We start from the raw sequence: 14,524 nt of genomic DNA, 5'->3' as shown, positions 1-14,524 counted from the left end.
AAATGCAAGAAACTTTTAAGGGGTGCTCTGTCTAGTCAGCTTTGTGTCAAGACTGTTTGATCTTTACACTTTTTTGAGTGTGCTTGCAGTGCTGGTGGCCAAAGCACACACTTACCCAAGAATGGCAGTGCCAGAGTAGGGAGCATGCCTCCCCCAAAGAAAGGCTCGGGGATCCCTGTCTAACCTTTTGGGGCTCTAAAAGAAGGAGGTGACGGAGGAATGGAGGTAGAGGTGACTGGGTGAGGAGGCTTGCCAGTTCACAGGTTAAAGGGCAGGGGAGGAACAGGGGGATCTGCCCCAGGGGGCTTTTCACTGGCTATGCCCCTGGCCCTGGCCCTGGTTCTGGGGATGAGTTGACACTAGGCTTGTGGGATTCCTGCTCCTGTGTTCCCCTCACCTCCAATTCATCAGCAGGTCCTCATCAATAAACCTTGAATCTGTCCCATGCTTTCCAGCACCACTGCCACCCTCTGGAGCTAAGCCAACATCACTTCTTACAAAGACCCCTGAATCCATTCTCCACAGAGGAGCCAAGTTTTTTTTTTTTTTTTTTTTTTTTTAATTTTTATTTATTTATGATAGTCACAGAGAGAGAGAGAGGCAGAGACACAGGCAGAGGGAGAAGCAGGCTCCATGCACCAGGAGCCCGACGTGGGATTCGATCCCGGGTCTCCAGGATCGCGCCCTGGGCCAAAGGCAGGCGCCAAACCGCTGCGCCACCCAGGAATCCCCGAGGAGCCGAGTTTTAAGCCTTGTTGGCCAGATTATGCCTGGTTCCCGCCCCCCCCCAACACACAACCATCACCACCTGCAGTGACTTTCCGTTGCATATAGCAAACCTAAGTTCTTTACTGTTTTTTTTTTTTTTTTTTAAGATTTTATTTATTTATTCATGAGAGACACAGAGAGAGAGGCAGAGACAGGCAGAGGGAGAAGCGGGCTCCAAGCAGGGAGCCCGATGTGTGGGACTCAGTCTGGGGCCCTGGGATCACACCCTGAGCCAAAGGCAGCCGCTCAACCGCTGAGCCCCCCAGGCGTCCCTCTTCACTGGTTTTACAAAGCCCTCACATCCAGACTCTTGGCCACATTGGACAGCTACCTGATATTTTCATTTAGGGAGCCGAACCTTGCCTCAGGGCCTTCCCATCTGCTGTTTCCTCTGCCTGGAACACTCTTAGCCTGGCTTTTTTTGTATGTCAGACTCTTTTTCATTCCCTTTAAACCTCAACTTGGCTGAGATTTAAATTTAGTGAGAACAGGCCTCACTACATTGAAAGGCGTGGGCATTCTTTCGTTCAGGTATAAAAACAAATCATGTTTATTTAGGCAAAGAAAAAAGAAAAAAAACATTTCATGGTCCTTTCTCATTCGGAGAAAACCACTATTAACATTTGGTCTGTAATTGTTTAGACTCCTCTTTGTAATTAATAAAGATGACATATACTTAGGTGAAAGTGCACCTAGCGCAGACAGGTGTTAAATACCTGTCTAATTTTCTAAAAACTACCACGTCTCATCCTTTGGCTTTACATGTGTCCTTCATACCCCTGATCCCATGCTCATGAGAATCTGTGTCTTACTCTGTCTCACTCTCCCATTAAAAGGTGAGCTCTGTAAGGGTGTGACCCTGCTCTTGTTCTCTGTTGCATTCCTAACTCTTGTGCTCGACAAACAGTAGGTGCCTACTGTAGTCTTGTTGACTGAATGAGGACCACTTTGGGTCTCAGGTCTCAAAGGAGGGGTGGAAGAGCCAGGAAGGGGAGGAGGACTAGGGAGGCTTCAGGGGCCCCGCCCCCTCACTGGCCCACCCCGCCCCCAGGCGCCGTGGAGGTCCAGGTGCCCAAGGACCCCGTGGTAGCCCTGGTGGGCACCGATGCCACCCTGCCCTGCTCCTTCTCGCCTGAACCCGGCTTCAGCCTGGCGCAGCTCAACCTCATCTGGCAGCTGACGGACACCAAGCAGCTGGTGCACAGCTTCGCCGAGGGCCGGGACCAGGGCAGTGCGTACGCCAACCGCACGGCCCTCTTTCCTGACCTGCTGGCCCGGGGCAATGCGTCCCTGCGGCTGCAGCGCGTGCGCGTGGCCGATGAGGGCAGCTTCACCTGCTTCGTGAGCATCCGGGACTTCGGCAGCGCCACAGTCAGCCTTCAGGTGGCAGGTGAGCACCCTCCCCGGCTGCACCCTCCCAGCTGCCCTGGGCCCTTCCCCGCTGTGCCGCCCCCGACCCCAGGACCCAGGTGCCCTTTCCCCCACGTGACCCCCCCCTCCAATCCTTGCAGCTCCTCCACCTCTGCCCTCTGCCCCACTCCAGCTCCCTACTCGAAGCCCAGCATGACCCTGGAGCCCAGCAAGGACCTGCGGCCCGGGGACACGGTGACCATCACGTGCTCCAGCTACCGGGGCTATCCGGAGGCCGAGGTGCTCTGGCAGGATGGGCAGGGCGCACCCCTGACCAGCAACGTGACCACGTCGCAGATGGCTAACGAGCAGGGCCTGTTCGACGTGCGCAGTGTCCTGCGGGTGGTGCTGGGCGCCAACGGCACCTACAGCTGCCTGGTGCGCAACCCGGTGCTGCAGCAGGACACCCGTGGCTCCGTCACCATCACACCCCACAGAAGTCCCACAGGTTCTTTATTTTTGTCTCGCTTATGTCCAGTGAGAGAGGGAGGCTTTGTCCCATCAGAGGGGCTGTGGGATTGGAACCTTGCTTCCTACCTTCAGTCTCCCACAATGGTGAAGTTCCTAGTAGTGATGACAGGAAAGGTGAACAGGGTGAGGAGGCGGGGGCCTTACCTTGCTGGGCGGGGAGGACAGCTGTCCACGGGCCTTCTCCACCTCTGGTACTCCTGACTCCAGGGCTCCAGACGCCTCTGGAAAGGACGGAGAAGCATTCGGATCTCCGCAGAGAGAGTAAGGATAGGCGAGGGAATGGATCCATCAGCAGGCGGGGGTTTGCTAGGACTGCATACTGTCCCAGGCCTGCCCCCCTCGCCCCCGCCCCCGCCCAGGCATTGTCAGCCCGAGGTCAACCCCCTGTAATCCTTGTAAGATGGGGGTGACTCCACATCTGGAGATCGGAGACTCAGTCTGCTCTTGGGTCTGGAGAGAAAGTGGGAAGATGGACAAGGACCTGGGGGTTAACAGAGGAGGAAGTCTGGGAAGCTGGGGGCGGATAGGCTGGCACGGCCCTGCCCCCCCTCACGGGCCCACCCCGTGTCCCCCAGGCGCCGTGGAGGTCCAGGTGCCCGAGGACCCCGTGGTGGCCCTGGTGGGCACCGATGCCACCCTGTGCTGCTCCTTCTCGCCCGAACCCGGCTTCAGCCTGGCGCAGCTCAACCTCATCTGGCAGCTGACGGACACCAAGCAGCTGGTGCACAGCTTCGCCGAGGGCCGGGACCAGGGCAGTGCGTACGCCAACCGCACGGCCCTCTTTCCTGACCTGCTGGCCCAGGGCAATGCGTCCCTGCGGCTGCAGCGCGTGCGTGTGGCCGATGAGGGCAGCTTCACCTGCTTCGTGAGCATCCGGGACTTCGGCAGCGCCGCGGTCAGCCTTCAGGTGGCAGGTGAGCACCCTCCCCGGCTGCACCCTCAGCTGCCCTGGGCCCTTCCCCGCTGTGCCGCCCCCGACCCCAGGACCCAGGTGCCCTTTCCCCCACGTGACCCCCCCCCCCCTCCAATCCTTGCAGCTCCTCCACCTCTGCCCTCTGCCCCACTCCAGCTCCCTACTCGAAGCCCAGCATGACCCTGGAGCCCAGCAAGGACCTGCGGCCCGGGGACACGGTGACCATCACGTGCTCCAGCTACCGGGGCTATCCGGAGGCCGAGGTGCTCTGGCAGGACGGGCAGGGCGCACCCCTGACCGGCAACGTGACCACGTCGCAGATGGCCAACGAGCAGGGCCTGTTCGACGTGCGCAGTGTCCTGCGGGTGGTGCTGGGTGCCAACGGCACCTACAGCTGCCTGGTGCGCAACCCGGTGCTGCAGCAGGACGCTCATGGCTCTGTCACCATCACAGGTAGGTGTGGGGGTGGGGCAGATGAATAGCTGGGGAGATGCAGGGAGCTGCTGCCTGGTTTCTGAAATATGAGTTGGAATTTAGGCAGGTTTCGGTGATCAGAAGCCTTTTTATTTATTTATTTTATTGATTCATTTTAAATATTTTATTTAAATTCAATTTGCCAACCTATAGTATAACACCCAGTGTTCATCCCATTAGGTGCCCTCCTTAGTGCCGGTCACCCAGTCACCCCCCACCCCCGGCTCAGAAGCCTTTTTGAAAAACATATTCATACATTTCAGGTGTCTCAAACCCTCCACCAAGAAGTCCTTATGGGATTTGCTTGAAGGAGCTGATAAGGGTCGTTTGTAATAGTCGCCCTCCTCCGAGTACCTTAGCTGGTGCTTGTGCTTCTTATACAGGGACGGGGGTAGCTCCCTGGACTCTGGGGGTGCGGTGGAAGTTCTAGGGCAGACTCCACATGGTGGGGGGGGGGGGCTTTCCTCCGGGTGATGGGAAGGTTTTGCTGCGTGCATGGGCACCATGGGCACCACCGAGGCCCTGGGAGTCAGCTGTCCGCTGCAGGTGGGGGGAATCGCTGCTGCCCCCATGTGGTCAAACACCAGATCGATGTTGCTCATTTGGCAATTTCCTGGATAGTGGGGTCTGGTTTGGGGTCCCAGCCCAAACACCCTCCCTTCCTGTAGTGCCCACCTCAGTGGGTGCTGCTTGTGCCTGGGGTTGGGGGGGGGGTGAAGAGGGCTCAGGCCCACCCTCAGGCCATGGGAGGCCATCTCCATCTGTGTCGGGACATCAGGTTGGCTCCAGGGGCCTCCTCACATTTGCTGGTGTCAGGACAGCCGGTTCTGTCTGCCTGGTTGGCCTCTTTCCCCTTCCCATGACTTCCACGTGCCTGGTGTGTTTCCAGAGAGAATAAGAAATACCAGGTAGAGTGAGATTGGCAGAAAAAGCGAAGCTTTCTAAGAAGGGAGGCAGGGGCCAAAGTGGGCAAGGGTGGCTGGGAGAAATCACCAGGGAGAGGTGGGAGTTGAGAAAGCCTTGAAGGATCGGTGGACTTTGTGATAATTTGCACACTGGGCTGAGCTGGATATTTGCCATGCTGCGCAGAAAAGGTTTATGGGTGTAAATGGAGTTGTAGGGAGACCGCTTACCCCATCTAAGAGGGGGAAAAGAACCCTTTTATTTTAAACTTCAGTAGCTCACATATAAAGCACTTTTGTTTCAGAGATGAAACCAAAGCCCAGAGAGAAGAGAGAACTTTCCCCAAGTTTGCAGACGTGCACAGTGGCTTTATTTTTTTTGGGGGGGGGGGACAGGCACCTCTTTGAAAATTAGGTAAATGATAAATGCAATAGTTGGCACTTATGTTTAGAAGGTGCATGAGTCCCCCCTCATCTGTGGGGTGTGTGGCCCTCGGCTCTGGGACCCGGCCGTGAGCACATGAGCCAGGACCAGGATCCAACCTTGAGCCTCTCAGCCTCATTTTCTCTCCTCCCCACCACCCAGCCTCCTGTTTTTGGAAGAGCAGGTCTGGCCTACTTTGGAGCCCTTGGCCTGTATTCCGCTTCAGGCAGCTTTGTGCCTGGTAAAACATTCTGGGATTCAGAATGTCAGTCCTGCAGCCTGGTGCCTCCCACACCCGCCGGAGGTTCGTGAAGTTACGTGTGCTGTGCTCTACGAAGCAGGCACTGGATGTGGAGCCGCAAGACCCAGGTCTGAGCCCCGCTCTTCACTCCAGGGCAGGTCTGGCCTGTGGCAGGCACTGTCAGCAGCCAGGGGGTGAACGCAGAAAGAGATCTTTCCTACTCCGGCCTATATTTCTGGGGCTCTGCTCCCTCCTTGGCTGCAGGAGCCCCAGCCGGGATCCCAGGGGTTTCTTCCATGGGCCTCCCGGGCCAGCCTTCCTGGGCCCTCCTGTCAGCTGCCGTCCTCTCCTGCTCCCCTGGGTGACGGGCCCCTTTGGTTGCAGGGCCCTGAGCGGCAGCTCTGAAGGAAACATCTGCTGTGAGTGTCTGCGCCCCTGCCCGGGCCTCTGCTGCTGATGGCTGTCCTGGCGCTGCTGTCTGCGCTGCAGGTGCCTTCTGCAGAACCCGGGGGCCCGGCCGGCTGCTCTCTCCAGAGAGCAGAGCCAAGCAGTCCTGTCTTTGGCCAGCTCTGACATCCCCGAGGCTTCTGCCCGGGACCCAGCATGGGCTCAGGGCCTGGGCTCCTGGCCGGCGTGCTCACAACAGCCGCTGGCCCTGCCCCAGGTGTGGGTGCCTGCAGCCTTCCCTGCGGGGTGAGGTGGCGAGCAGAAGGGCCCTCGCCGTCTCACGGCAGCATTCCCCTGGCAAGGCTCCTCCTCCGGGGTAAACCCAGGACCTCACCACGGCACCCTCGGTTCCCACCCCCACTGCATGTGGGGCTCCCCAAACATTTTCTGTTCAGGGATGGGTAGTAAATATTTCAGGCTCTGTGGGCCACAGACGATCTCTGTTGCTGCTGCTGATTTTCCTTCCCCTTCTGCTCTTCCTGTTCCTTTTTTGGTAACCCTTCACAAATATAAAAACTATTATTAGCCTACAGGCTGTACAAAAACAGACCACAGGCCAGATCTGGCTCGGAGACCAGCCGGCTCCCTGATCTATCGGATGGGGGATATCTCCAGGCAGGGCTGGAATAGTCAGAGAGGGCCTCTGGAGGAGGTGAATCTTAAACTGGGTGAGCGTTTGGGAGCATTTTTTTTTTAATTTTTTAGTAGGGGAACCAGTCAGCAGTGGCGTGGGGGCTGGAGGGAGCCAGTTGTCTCTGCCGAGGATGGTTAGTTCACCAGCTTGGGTGGAGCAGAGGTTCCTATAGTAGAAATGGAAAGAAAGGTTGGGGGGAGGGTGAGCAGCAGCCACATAATAGAGGTCTTTGAGAGGATTGAAGCGTTATTCAAGTCGGTGCGGAGCCATAGAAGGTTCTAGAGCATCATGGATGGCAGGTTCTTCAGCCTGCCAGGTTGAAGCATGTCTGTAGCAGCCATGGCTGGCAGGGTCTGGATGTGTCTCGGTGTGTGGGGAAGGGGCCTGGGAACTTCAGTGAGCTCCCTTCATAGTGTTGGAGCTCCCCGTTCACACCTTGTGACCCCGGGTGTGCTGTCCTCAGGGACCAGGGGGCCAGGCGTGACCATCTCTTCCCACTCTCCCCACTTCCCCTCCCAGGGCAGCCCATGACATTCCCCCCTGAGGCCCTGTGGGTGACCGTGGGGCTCTCTGTATGTCTTGTCGCACTGCTGGTGGCCCTGGCCTTCGTGTGCTGGAGAAAGATCAAGCAGAGCTGTGAGGAGGAGAATGCAGGTGAGTGAGAGGGTGTGTGCGTACATGCACGCGCACACGTGTCTTTGGGTACGTTGGTGTGTCTGTGAAATCAACATGCAGGTCGCTTTCTGGTGACGGAATGAGCATGAGTGTGCACGTGGGCCCTGACTGTGTGTGTGGCCTGAGGCTGAACATGTCTTCTATGTGTAGACAGGCGTGAGCTGGCCGGCCGGGGTGTGCCATTGGGCGTCACTGTGTGAGGGTGTGTCTGCCTCCCCGTGGGCAGAGTCTGAAGCAGCTGCCCTTAGCTGGGCTGTGGTCAGTATGAGTTGACTTTGGCAGGTGGTGGGTGGACGTTGGTCAATAGGTGCTTTGAGCTTGACAGCTAAGTGTGTCAACTCTGGTGAGTGTGGGGCGGTGAGCACACATCGGGGAGGGGGGGTTGATACTGGCGGGTGGTAGGGGGGCATGCAGAGGCTTCCCCGGGTGAACATGAAAGTGGATGGTCAAAGGAGCTGGCTGGGTGTGGAGAAGGAGGGTACATATGTGGAGAAGGGACAGACGGGTGGGTGCAGCGGTGGCGGGGCAAGCTGTAGAAGGACAAGTGCACGGGGAGGCGGGCAGGGCTCCTGCTGGAGGCTGGTGGTCGATGGGTGGATGGGTGAGCCGTGGGGTCGGTGGGTGGCCAGGAGGAGGGGTGAGGAGGCGGGGCTTGGTTGCGTGAGGGGTGGGCTCTGCTCTGTGCTGGTCTCAGCCTCCCACCCTGTGCCCGACACCTGGACCGCAGGTCAGGCCTACGCAGCCCGCTCGCTTACGTCCCGCACTCCGGGTGGAGAACTGCAGTAACAGCAGTGGGCTGAGAGTCTTTTCTTTACCGAGTTCTTTTCTTCCAGGTGCTGAGGACCAGGATGGGGATGGAGAGGGATCCAAGACCGGTGAGTCTGAGCTTAGAGCTGGTCTTGTCGGCTGTGGGAAGGACACAGGGGCAGGGACAGGACTCTAGGGTCTGGAGCCACACTGACTTGAGGTTTGAATGAAGTGTGTTCTGTGGACGGTGGTCCTTTCCGCAGGTGAGTCTGGTCTTTGCTCAGTGTTAGGCCTGGATGTGAATCTCCCAGGTGCTGCTTGGTCTTTCCCGCCTCCCTGACCTTTCTACCAGGGCCGGTTCCACTCTGAGTGACCCTGCACTGTGGGGTCTGGTGGCTTCCTATGGGAAGAGTGAGGGAGCAGGAGACGGGGCGGCCTGGGCTTCAGCTCCAGCTGCCACGTGTGGGCTCCGTGGCCTTGAGCAGGTCACTTTGCTTTCTGGGCCTCAGTTTCTTCATCTTTGGACCTTGGTTTCCTCCTGATGACTGCCTCCCTTCATAGGTTGTATGGGTTCAATTAGATGAGATAACGTGTATCAAGGGCGCGCTACCATCCCCGGTGCCTGGTCAGTGCTCGATATCTCGGAATCTTGTTAGTAGGCAGACAGTCCCGTTCTGGTTAGAGGCTGTGTGACTTTGGTCAAAGTGCTTTGCAGCTCTGGGGTTCAGTGTCCCTCTGTAAAATGTTATCCTGATGCTGCCTCGATGGCACCGGAGGGCTGTGCTGAAGCTCTTTCGAGTGACTGGATACACGGGTGGTTTGCGAAGGGCATGGTGCTTCAGAGACACAAACCCGGAGCCCAGCTTGGGGCGGGTGCCGAGCCACCGGTGTTTTGTCACCACTGGAGGCCTCCCTGCCCTCCCTTCTGGGGCTCCTGGCTGGGAGAGGCAGGTTCCTGCTGAGTCATTTGGGATAGTGCCAGGTGACACCAGTCCCCTCCCCACCCCCATGAAGGCAGCGGGAGACTGACACCTGGGGATGCTGAAAATTCTGCCAATTAACTCCCTGCCTTTGGTGTGGAGTTAGCCCTGGGATCAGGCCTCATTTTTCTTGCTCAGAGGCAGATGTAGTTGCCAGGGGGAGGAGGTGGGGCAAAGAGGATGGCCTAGAGATTTATTCAGTCTTGGTTCCGCATGACCCCAGGCCCACCCGGGGATGGCTGCAGCCTCTTGTAGCTTCTTACTGCGCCCCTGTTTTTTTTAAGTAGACTCGGGGTGCTTCCAATTCCCTAGCTCCCTGGAGGGCAGGGTAGCCGTTCCCATTGTACAGATGTGGACAACTGAGGCCCAAAGAATGGGGAGTGACGGGCTGCAGAGCGGAGCTAGGCCTTGGGACAGCGGCCCAGGGCCCCTTCCCTGGGGCTAGGAGGTTCCCCTCATCCTCCCAGCCTCTCGCAGTCCCTGCAGAGCTCACCTCTTCCTCGGCTCCCGTCCCTCTGCCCGACTCCTGACCCCATCACTTTCCGAGGTTCCCCCTCACTGTGTGCTCCTTCCTTTTTTGCAGCCCTGCGGCCTCTGAAACACTCTGAAAGCAAAGAAGGTAAAGACACGGGGTGCTGGAGGTTGTGTGTCTGTATGTTTGTGCACCTGAGTGCGGGGCACTGGGGAGGGTTGGCGGCGGTGGGTGGTGATTATCACCTGGTGCCTGGTGACCTGAAACTCTGTCCCCGGGAGAGCAGCCTTGACTGTCCCCCAGTGAAATGGCCGAGGGCAGAGTAACCAAGGCCCCGGATGTGATGGGGGCATCACAGAGACAGGCATGTACTCCCGTCTCCTGTAACCGTCTAAGGCCCGGGTGGTCTTCGGGCCACTGGTGTCCTCGACCTGGGCTCCATTTATTGGTTTCTGGCCTCTTCCACTCAGAACTTCCATCCCTCGGCCCAAGGGGGCTGCTCCAGCTCCCAGGCCCTCTCCAGACGCAAGGAGGGGTGCGGGGAGAGGAAAGGGAGGAACGTTTTTTTCTAGGGCTTGTCTAGAAATAGCTCCTGTTACTCCAGTTTCTGTGCTGGGGCAGGACCTCGTCACATGACGCCTCACTCCAGCCAGGCTAGGGAATGTGGCTTCAGGCGGGCAGCCGAATTCCTGGTCCACGGTGGGTGGTTAGCAGGTGGGTGGTTAGCAGGTGGGTTGTTAGCAGGTGGGTGGTTAGCAGCCGGTAACAATCGTTATTACTCATCTTCTGTAACATCAGCAGGTACATTAGGGGGTGGTTGGTTGGGGGTGAGTTTGAGATTCTTTCTTACTGAAACCAACCAACAGCGACATCTCTGTATGTGTGTTTGGGTGGAAATATATGTGATCCTGTGTGTGTGTGTGTGTGTGTGTGTGTGTGTGTGTGTATTTTGAACGAGACATTCCTGGATGCAGACTTGCCGCTCGATGTGAATGGCTTCCACCTAGAACATCAAAGTTGGTTGCTACAGGTCATGGAAACTTTCTCAGGTTGCCTGGGCGTCCCTGTCAGGATATAGACTTTCACTGACTTCCTGGATGCTCATACCCGCACCTAGGGGAGGAGGGAAGGACGTAGGCCCTGTCTTCAGGAGACTTCCAGAAGGGTGGGGGTGGGGAGCAACGAGGCTCTCAGCGACCTCTACAAAATACGTGATTCAAGAGGGTCAGAGACTCAGACTTTGACAGAAGGCAGACAGAGGGCTTCAGGAAGGCAGCACTGTGCAGAAGAAAGAGGCCCCAGGGTTTGGAGGGGGGACCTTGGGGCTAGTCTCTGCCTCTGGCCTTCTAGGAAGTTCCCTCATCTGTGGAATGCACACCTCCCTTGCAAGGTGGTTGTGAGGATTAGGCAGGGTGACAAATGCAGAAGCAAGAAGTCCTTTTGAATGCTGTAGAATGTTCCCTGGCAGTCAGGGACCTATGTTGGGGTAGGGAGGGATGGAGATAAGTTATCTGCCTCCTTGTTCTGAACCAAATGAGGCATAGAAGCATCGAGCAGATGGAGATGGAAATGTCAGCTTGGTACCAGAAGAGAGCTGCAGCTGAATGGCCTGGGTGCGGGGTGCAGTGGGCTCCCCGTTCCTGCTCCCACCAGGCAGCCTGGCCGCTCAGTCTCTGGTCACGCTGGGTGCACACACAGGCGATGCCCAGGAGGGAGGACTGTTTCCCCCGGGACAGACAGAAAGAGCCCAAAGAATGGGAGAGGGAGCGGTGGGGTCACACAGGCCCTGGTCCTGAACTCTCCCCAGGTCAGGGGGTCTGAGTCCACTGGGTGCCCCCCATGTGGAGACAAGGGTCAGAGGGACTCAGCGTGGGAAGGGGAGCTGGAAGGGATTTCTTGCTAGTGGAGGGGAGGGAGCCAGGCCAGGGAAGATGGAGGGGGATAGCAAGGAGGGGGGCATGGAGGGGACAAGTGTGCCAGGGAGAAGAGGGCAGGTGATTGGGCCGCGTGCGGGGCAGGTGGAGCCATGGGGCTGAGAGAGGGCTGGCGGGAGTTAGGCAGCCCCCCTGGGGCACCTCTTGGTCTGTCTGATGGCCAGCCCTGTGCCTGCGTGGGCCTCCAGGGCGGTGCTCCGCAGAGGGGCTGCTGGTCAGAGGGCAGCGGCCGCTCCCACAACACTCCCCACCCAGCAGTGCCTGGCCGCAGGCCTGGGCTCCGGCGCACGCCCAAGAGCAGGACTCCTGCATTTAGTGCCTTTCCCCCCATTTTTTTTCCATCTCAACATGCAGATGATGGACAAGAAATAGCCTGACCATGAGGCCCAGGGAGCTGCTGCCCCTGCCTGGGGGCTCCCTCCCCTGGCTGCACTGGGGCCTCAGTGTGAGCCTTGCCCCCGACAGATGGCTCCCACCTCGGCGGGTCCACTCATTCTCCAAAGGACAGAGAGACCACCCGCAGCCTTATTTCTCCAAAGGACGTGATTCCCAAGTCAGCCTGCTGCCTTATTTCTCCAGTGACATGACACATAAACCATCCTGCTGTCTTCTTTCTTATGGACGTAATACAGACACCACCCGCCGCCTTATTTCTCCAGGGGATATGCTGTGTGGATCGTCTGGCTGCGGCAACATTCAGAATGATCTTCTGCCTTATTTCTCCAAAGACAGGAGACACAGTCGCCCTGGCCTTCTTTCTCCAGTGGCCCTGATACACTAGTCATCATTTCTCAGCCTTTCCTCCTCACCGCTCCCCCCACCTTGAAGCCCATCTCCTTAGAAAGGGCCACAGCAGCTTCAGCATCTCCTTGAGTCCACGGGCATCTCCCTCCTGCCCCCTCCTCCTCCTCTGGCCCCCACGTTGGCCTCCTCCCTCCCTCACTAAGTGAAGACAGGGCCCTTCCCCCCAGGCCCGCGGGGGCACACAGGTGCATGTGCTGGAACATGTGCGGGGACACGTCCTGAACTCCCTTCGCCCAGTCTCTCCCGTGGTGCCCTGGGCTGTGCCCTGTGAGCTCCCTCCCCGTGGGAAGCATGTGCTGGTCACACTGGGTCCCCGGGTGTCTGCGTGGGCCCCCTGGGGGGTCCCTTCTATCCCTCTGCTTTTCCCTCCTTTCCTTTTGTTCATCCAGTCTAGTAATGTTCATTGAGCATCCATGGGGTGTCAGCACTGTGTTAGGTACCGGGGACCCAGGTGAGAAGACAAGCCATCCTTGAAGCAGCTCATCCTTCAACTGGCTTCTGTGAGGAGATAGACAACTGCGGCTCATGAGGGCCTCCTGCCCTGCCCCTCCTGTACCCCTCTTCTGTGCTCACAGCTTCCTGGATACCTCACTCCCACCCCATCCCTGACTCCTACCAGGGCAGGGGGTGGGGGCAGAAACCTGGAGAGACAGGCGGTTTCCAAAGTCTTTCCAGGTGTGAGCAGGTGGGCAGGCGGCCAAGGCACCCGGGCCCCGGGGAGCGGAAGTACAGGTGAAGCCTGGGGACGGGGCAGGGCCAGGAGGGCCGCAGGGACACAGCCTCTCGCCCTTCCCATGGTGCTATTCTGGGGCTGGGAGGACACCTCCTGGCTTGTCTCTCGCTGGCCCCCAGCCCCCGGAAAACTTCTGAAGTCCTCCCGCTGACATTTCTTCCCCGGGAATGGAAGAGGTGGCATGTCTAATTTAAATGTGGGACTCTGAGGAATTTTGTTAACTGGGGGTGTAATTTGGGAAAAATAAACGGCTTTGTAGGAAGGTTTTTCTCCGAGAAGTGTATGGAAATGGGTTGGGCAGCAGGACTCGGCAGGAGGGATCCCCTCCTGGACAGCTGAGGCCAGAGGGGGCTGCCTGCATCTCCACCCTCTCACCATCCTTCAGTCGCTGGGTCGCTGTGGCCATGCAGCCCCTCCCTGGCCTCAGTTTCCCTCTTGGTAAAGTACAGTTGGCTGTCTAGAAAGCCACGCCTCTGGTCAGCGTGTGGGACTCCTCCCACTCCTGGAAATGCCCCCTAAATTCTTTATCCAGGTAGACTCAGATCCTCAGGACCACCTCTAGTGCCCCCATTTCACAGATGGGGAAGCCGAGCCCCGGTAAGAAGCTGATGCCAGGGAGGGAGCTCTGCATGCTGCTGTTGGCTGCCCCCTGGGATCAGATCCAGGTCCAGGACCGCGCTCTGCCCTGTGACCCTGAGGGCACCCAGCTTCTGTGGACCTTACTTTTCTTTTATGAGAAATAGGCCTGAGGTTTTCACCATCCTTGCACCTCCAAGGGCTGAGAAGAAGGGGGTGAATGTGCAGACAGACCGAGTTCCGGAGGACTGGGTTCAGGGATGCGGGAGCCTGCAGGGATACTGTGCCCACCTGGTGCTGGGTGACAGTCTCGGCACCTGGCCGGCCAGTCGCTCCCAGAGCTCCGTCGGCCCTGCCTTAGGCAACTTTGTAGATGGAGCGCAGTGAGTGACCTCAGTTTGCCCACCTGTAAAAGAGGCTTGATAACCAGGGCCTTTTCCTTTCTGCAAGGGCCAGGATAAGCCTCAGACACTGGATCAGTTGCTTGCAGGAGGGACCCAGCAGGTGTGGGACTTTACTGGAGGCGGAGGGGTGAGAAAAGTGGCCACTAAGTCCCCTGTGATAAGTGCCCCCCAGAGCAGTATTTTTAGCCGCCTTTTCCTGGGCAAAGCTCCAACTTCTGCATTTTAATGGAGAAATAATTCTCACAGTGCGACAAGCTGTAGCCTGCAGGTGTCACATCCATATTAAAGAGGGGACGGAGCAAGGGTTCATTTGCCTGGCTCAAGGTGTGACCGGAATTCACCTCCAGGAGCGCTTGTGACCAGGGCTGTGAAGACCAATTAGTAGATCTGATCACTCAGAGGAAGGAGCCTGGGTAGGGGGTGAAAACAGCATGGCTGGGGGGGCCCTGAGCCATCCTGATTGTCCTCTTTCAGAGCTCTGTGCCTCTGCTCACGGACAGAAACTGTGCCTTCCC

The 14,524-nt window shown here is 57.9% G+C and overlaps 1 protein-coding gene across 2 annotated transcripts in view; it reads left to right on the top strand.

The window, feature by feature from the left end:
- Window positions 1-13,466, top strand: part of CD276 (CD276 molecule) — a 28,390-nt gene extending 14,924 nt beyond the window's left edge. The window contains exons 3-10 of one of the 2 annotated variants that reach the window (XM_041745802.1): window positions 1,820-2,158; window positions 2,312-2,626; window positions 3,225-3,563; window positions 3,719-4,015; window positions 7,204-7,338; window positions 8,193-8,234; window positions 9,670-9,705; window positions 11,847-13,466. In XM_041745802.1, coding sequence (XP_041601736.1) covers window positions 1,820-2,158; window positions 2,312-2,626; window positions 3,225-3,563; window positions 3,719-4,015; window positions 7,204-7,338; window positions 8,193-8,234; window positions 9,670-9,705; window positions 11,847-11,869 — 1,526 coding nt within the window. In that variant the 3' untranslated portion in view covers window positions 11,870-13,466. The remainder of the gene's footprint in view (window positions 1-1,819; window positions 2,159-2,311; window positions 2,627-3,224; window positions 3,564-3,718; window positions 4,016-7,203; window positions 7,339-8,192; window positions 8,235-9,669; window positions 9,706-11,846) is intronic. The other variant, XM_041745803.1, reaches the window with a different exon arrangement.
- The last annotated feature ends 1,058 nt before the right edge of the window (window positions 13,467-14,524 follow it).

Source organism: Vulpes lagopus, chromosome 2, assembly GCF_018345385.1.
Source record: "Vulpes lagopus strain Blue_001 chromosome 2, ASM1834538v1, whole genome shotgun sequence".
Classification (NCBI taxonomy): Eukaryota; Metazoa; Chordata; class Mammalia; order Carnivora; family Canidae; genus Vulpes; species Vulpes lagopus.
The sequence above is the reverse complement of the archived record's forward strand: the minus strand, read 5'-3'. Positions and strand labels throughout refer to the sequence as shown.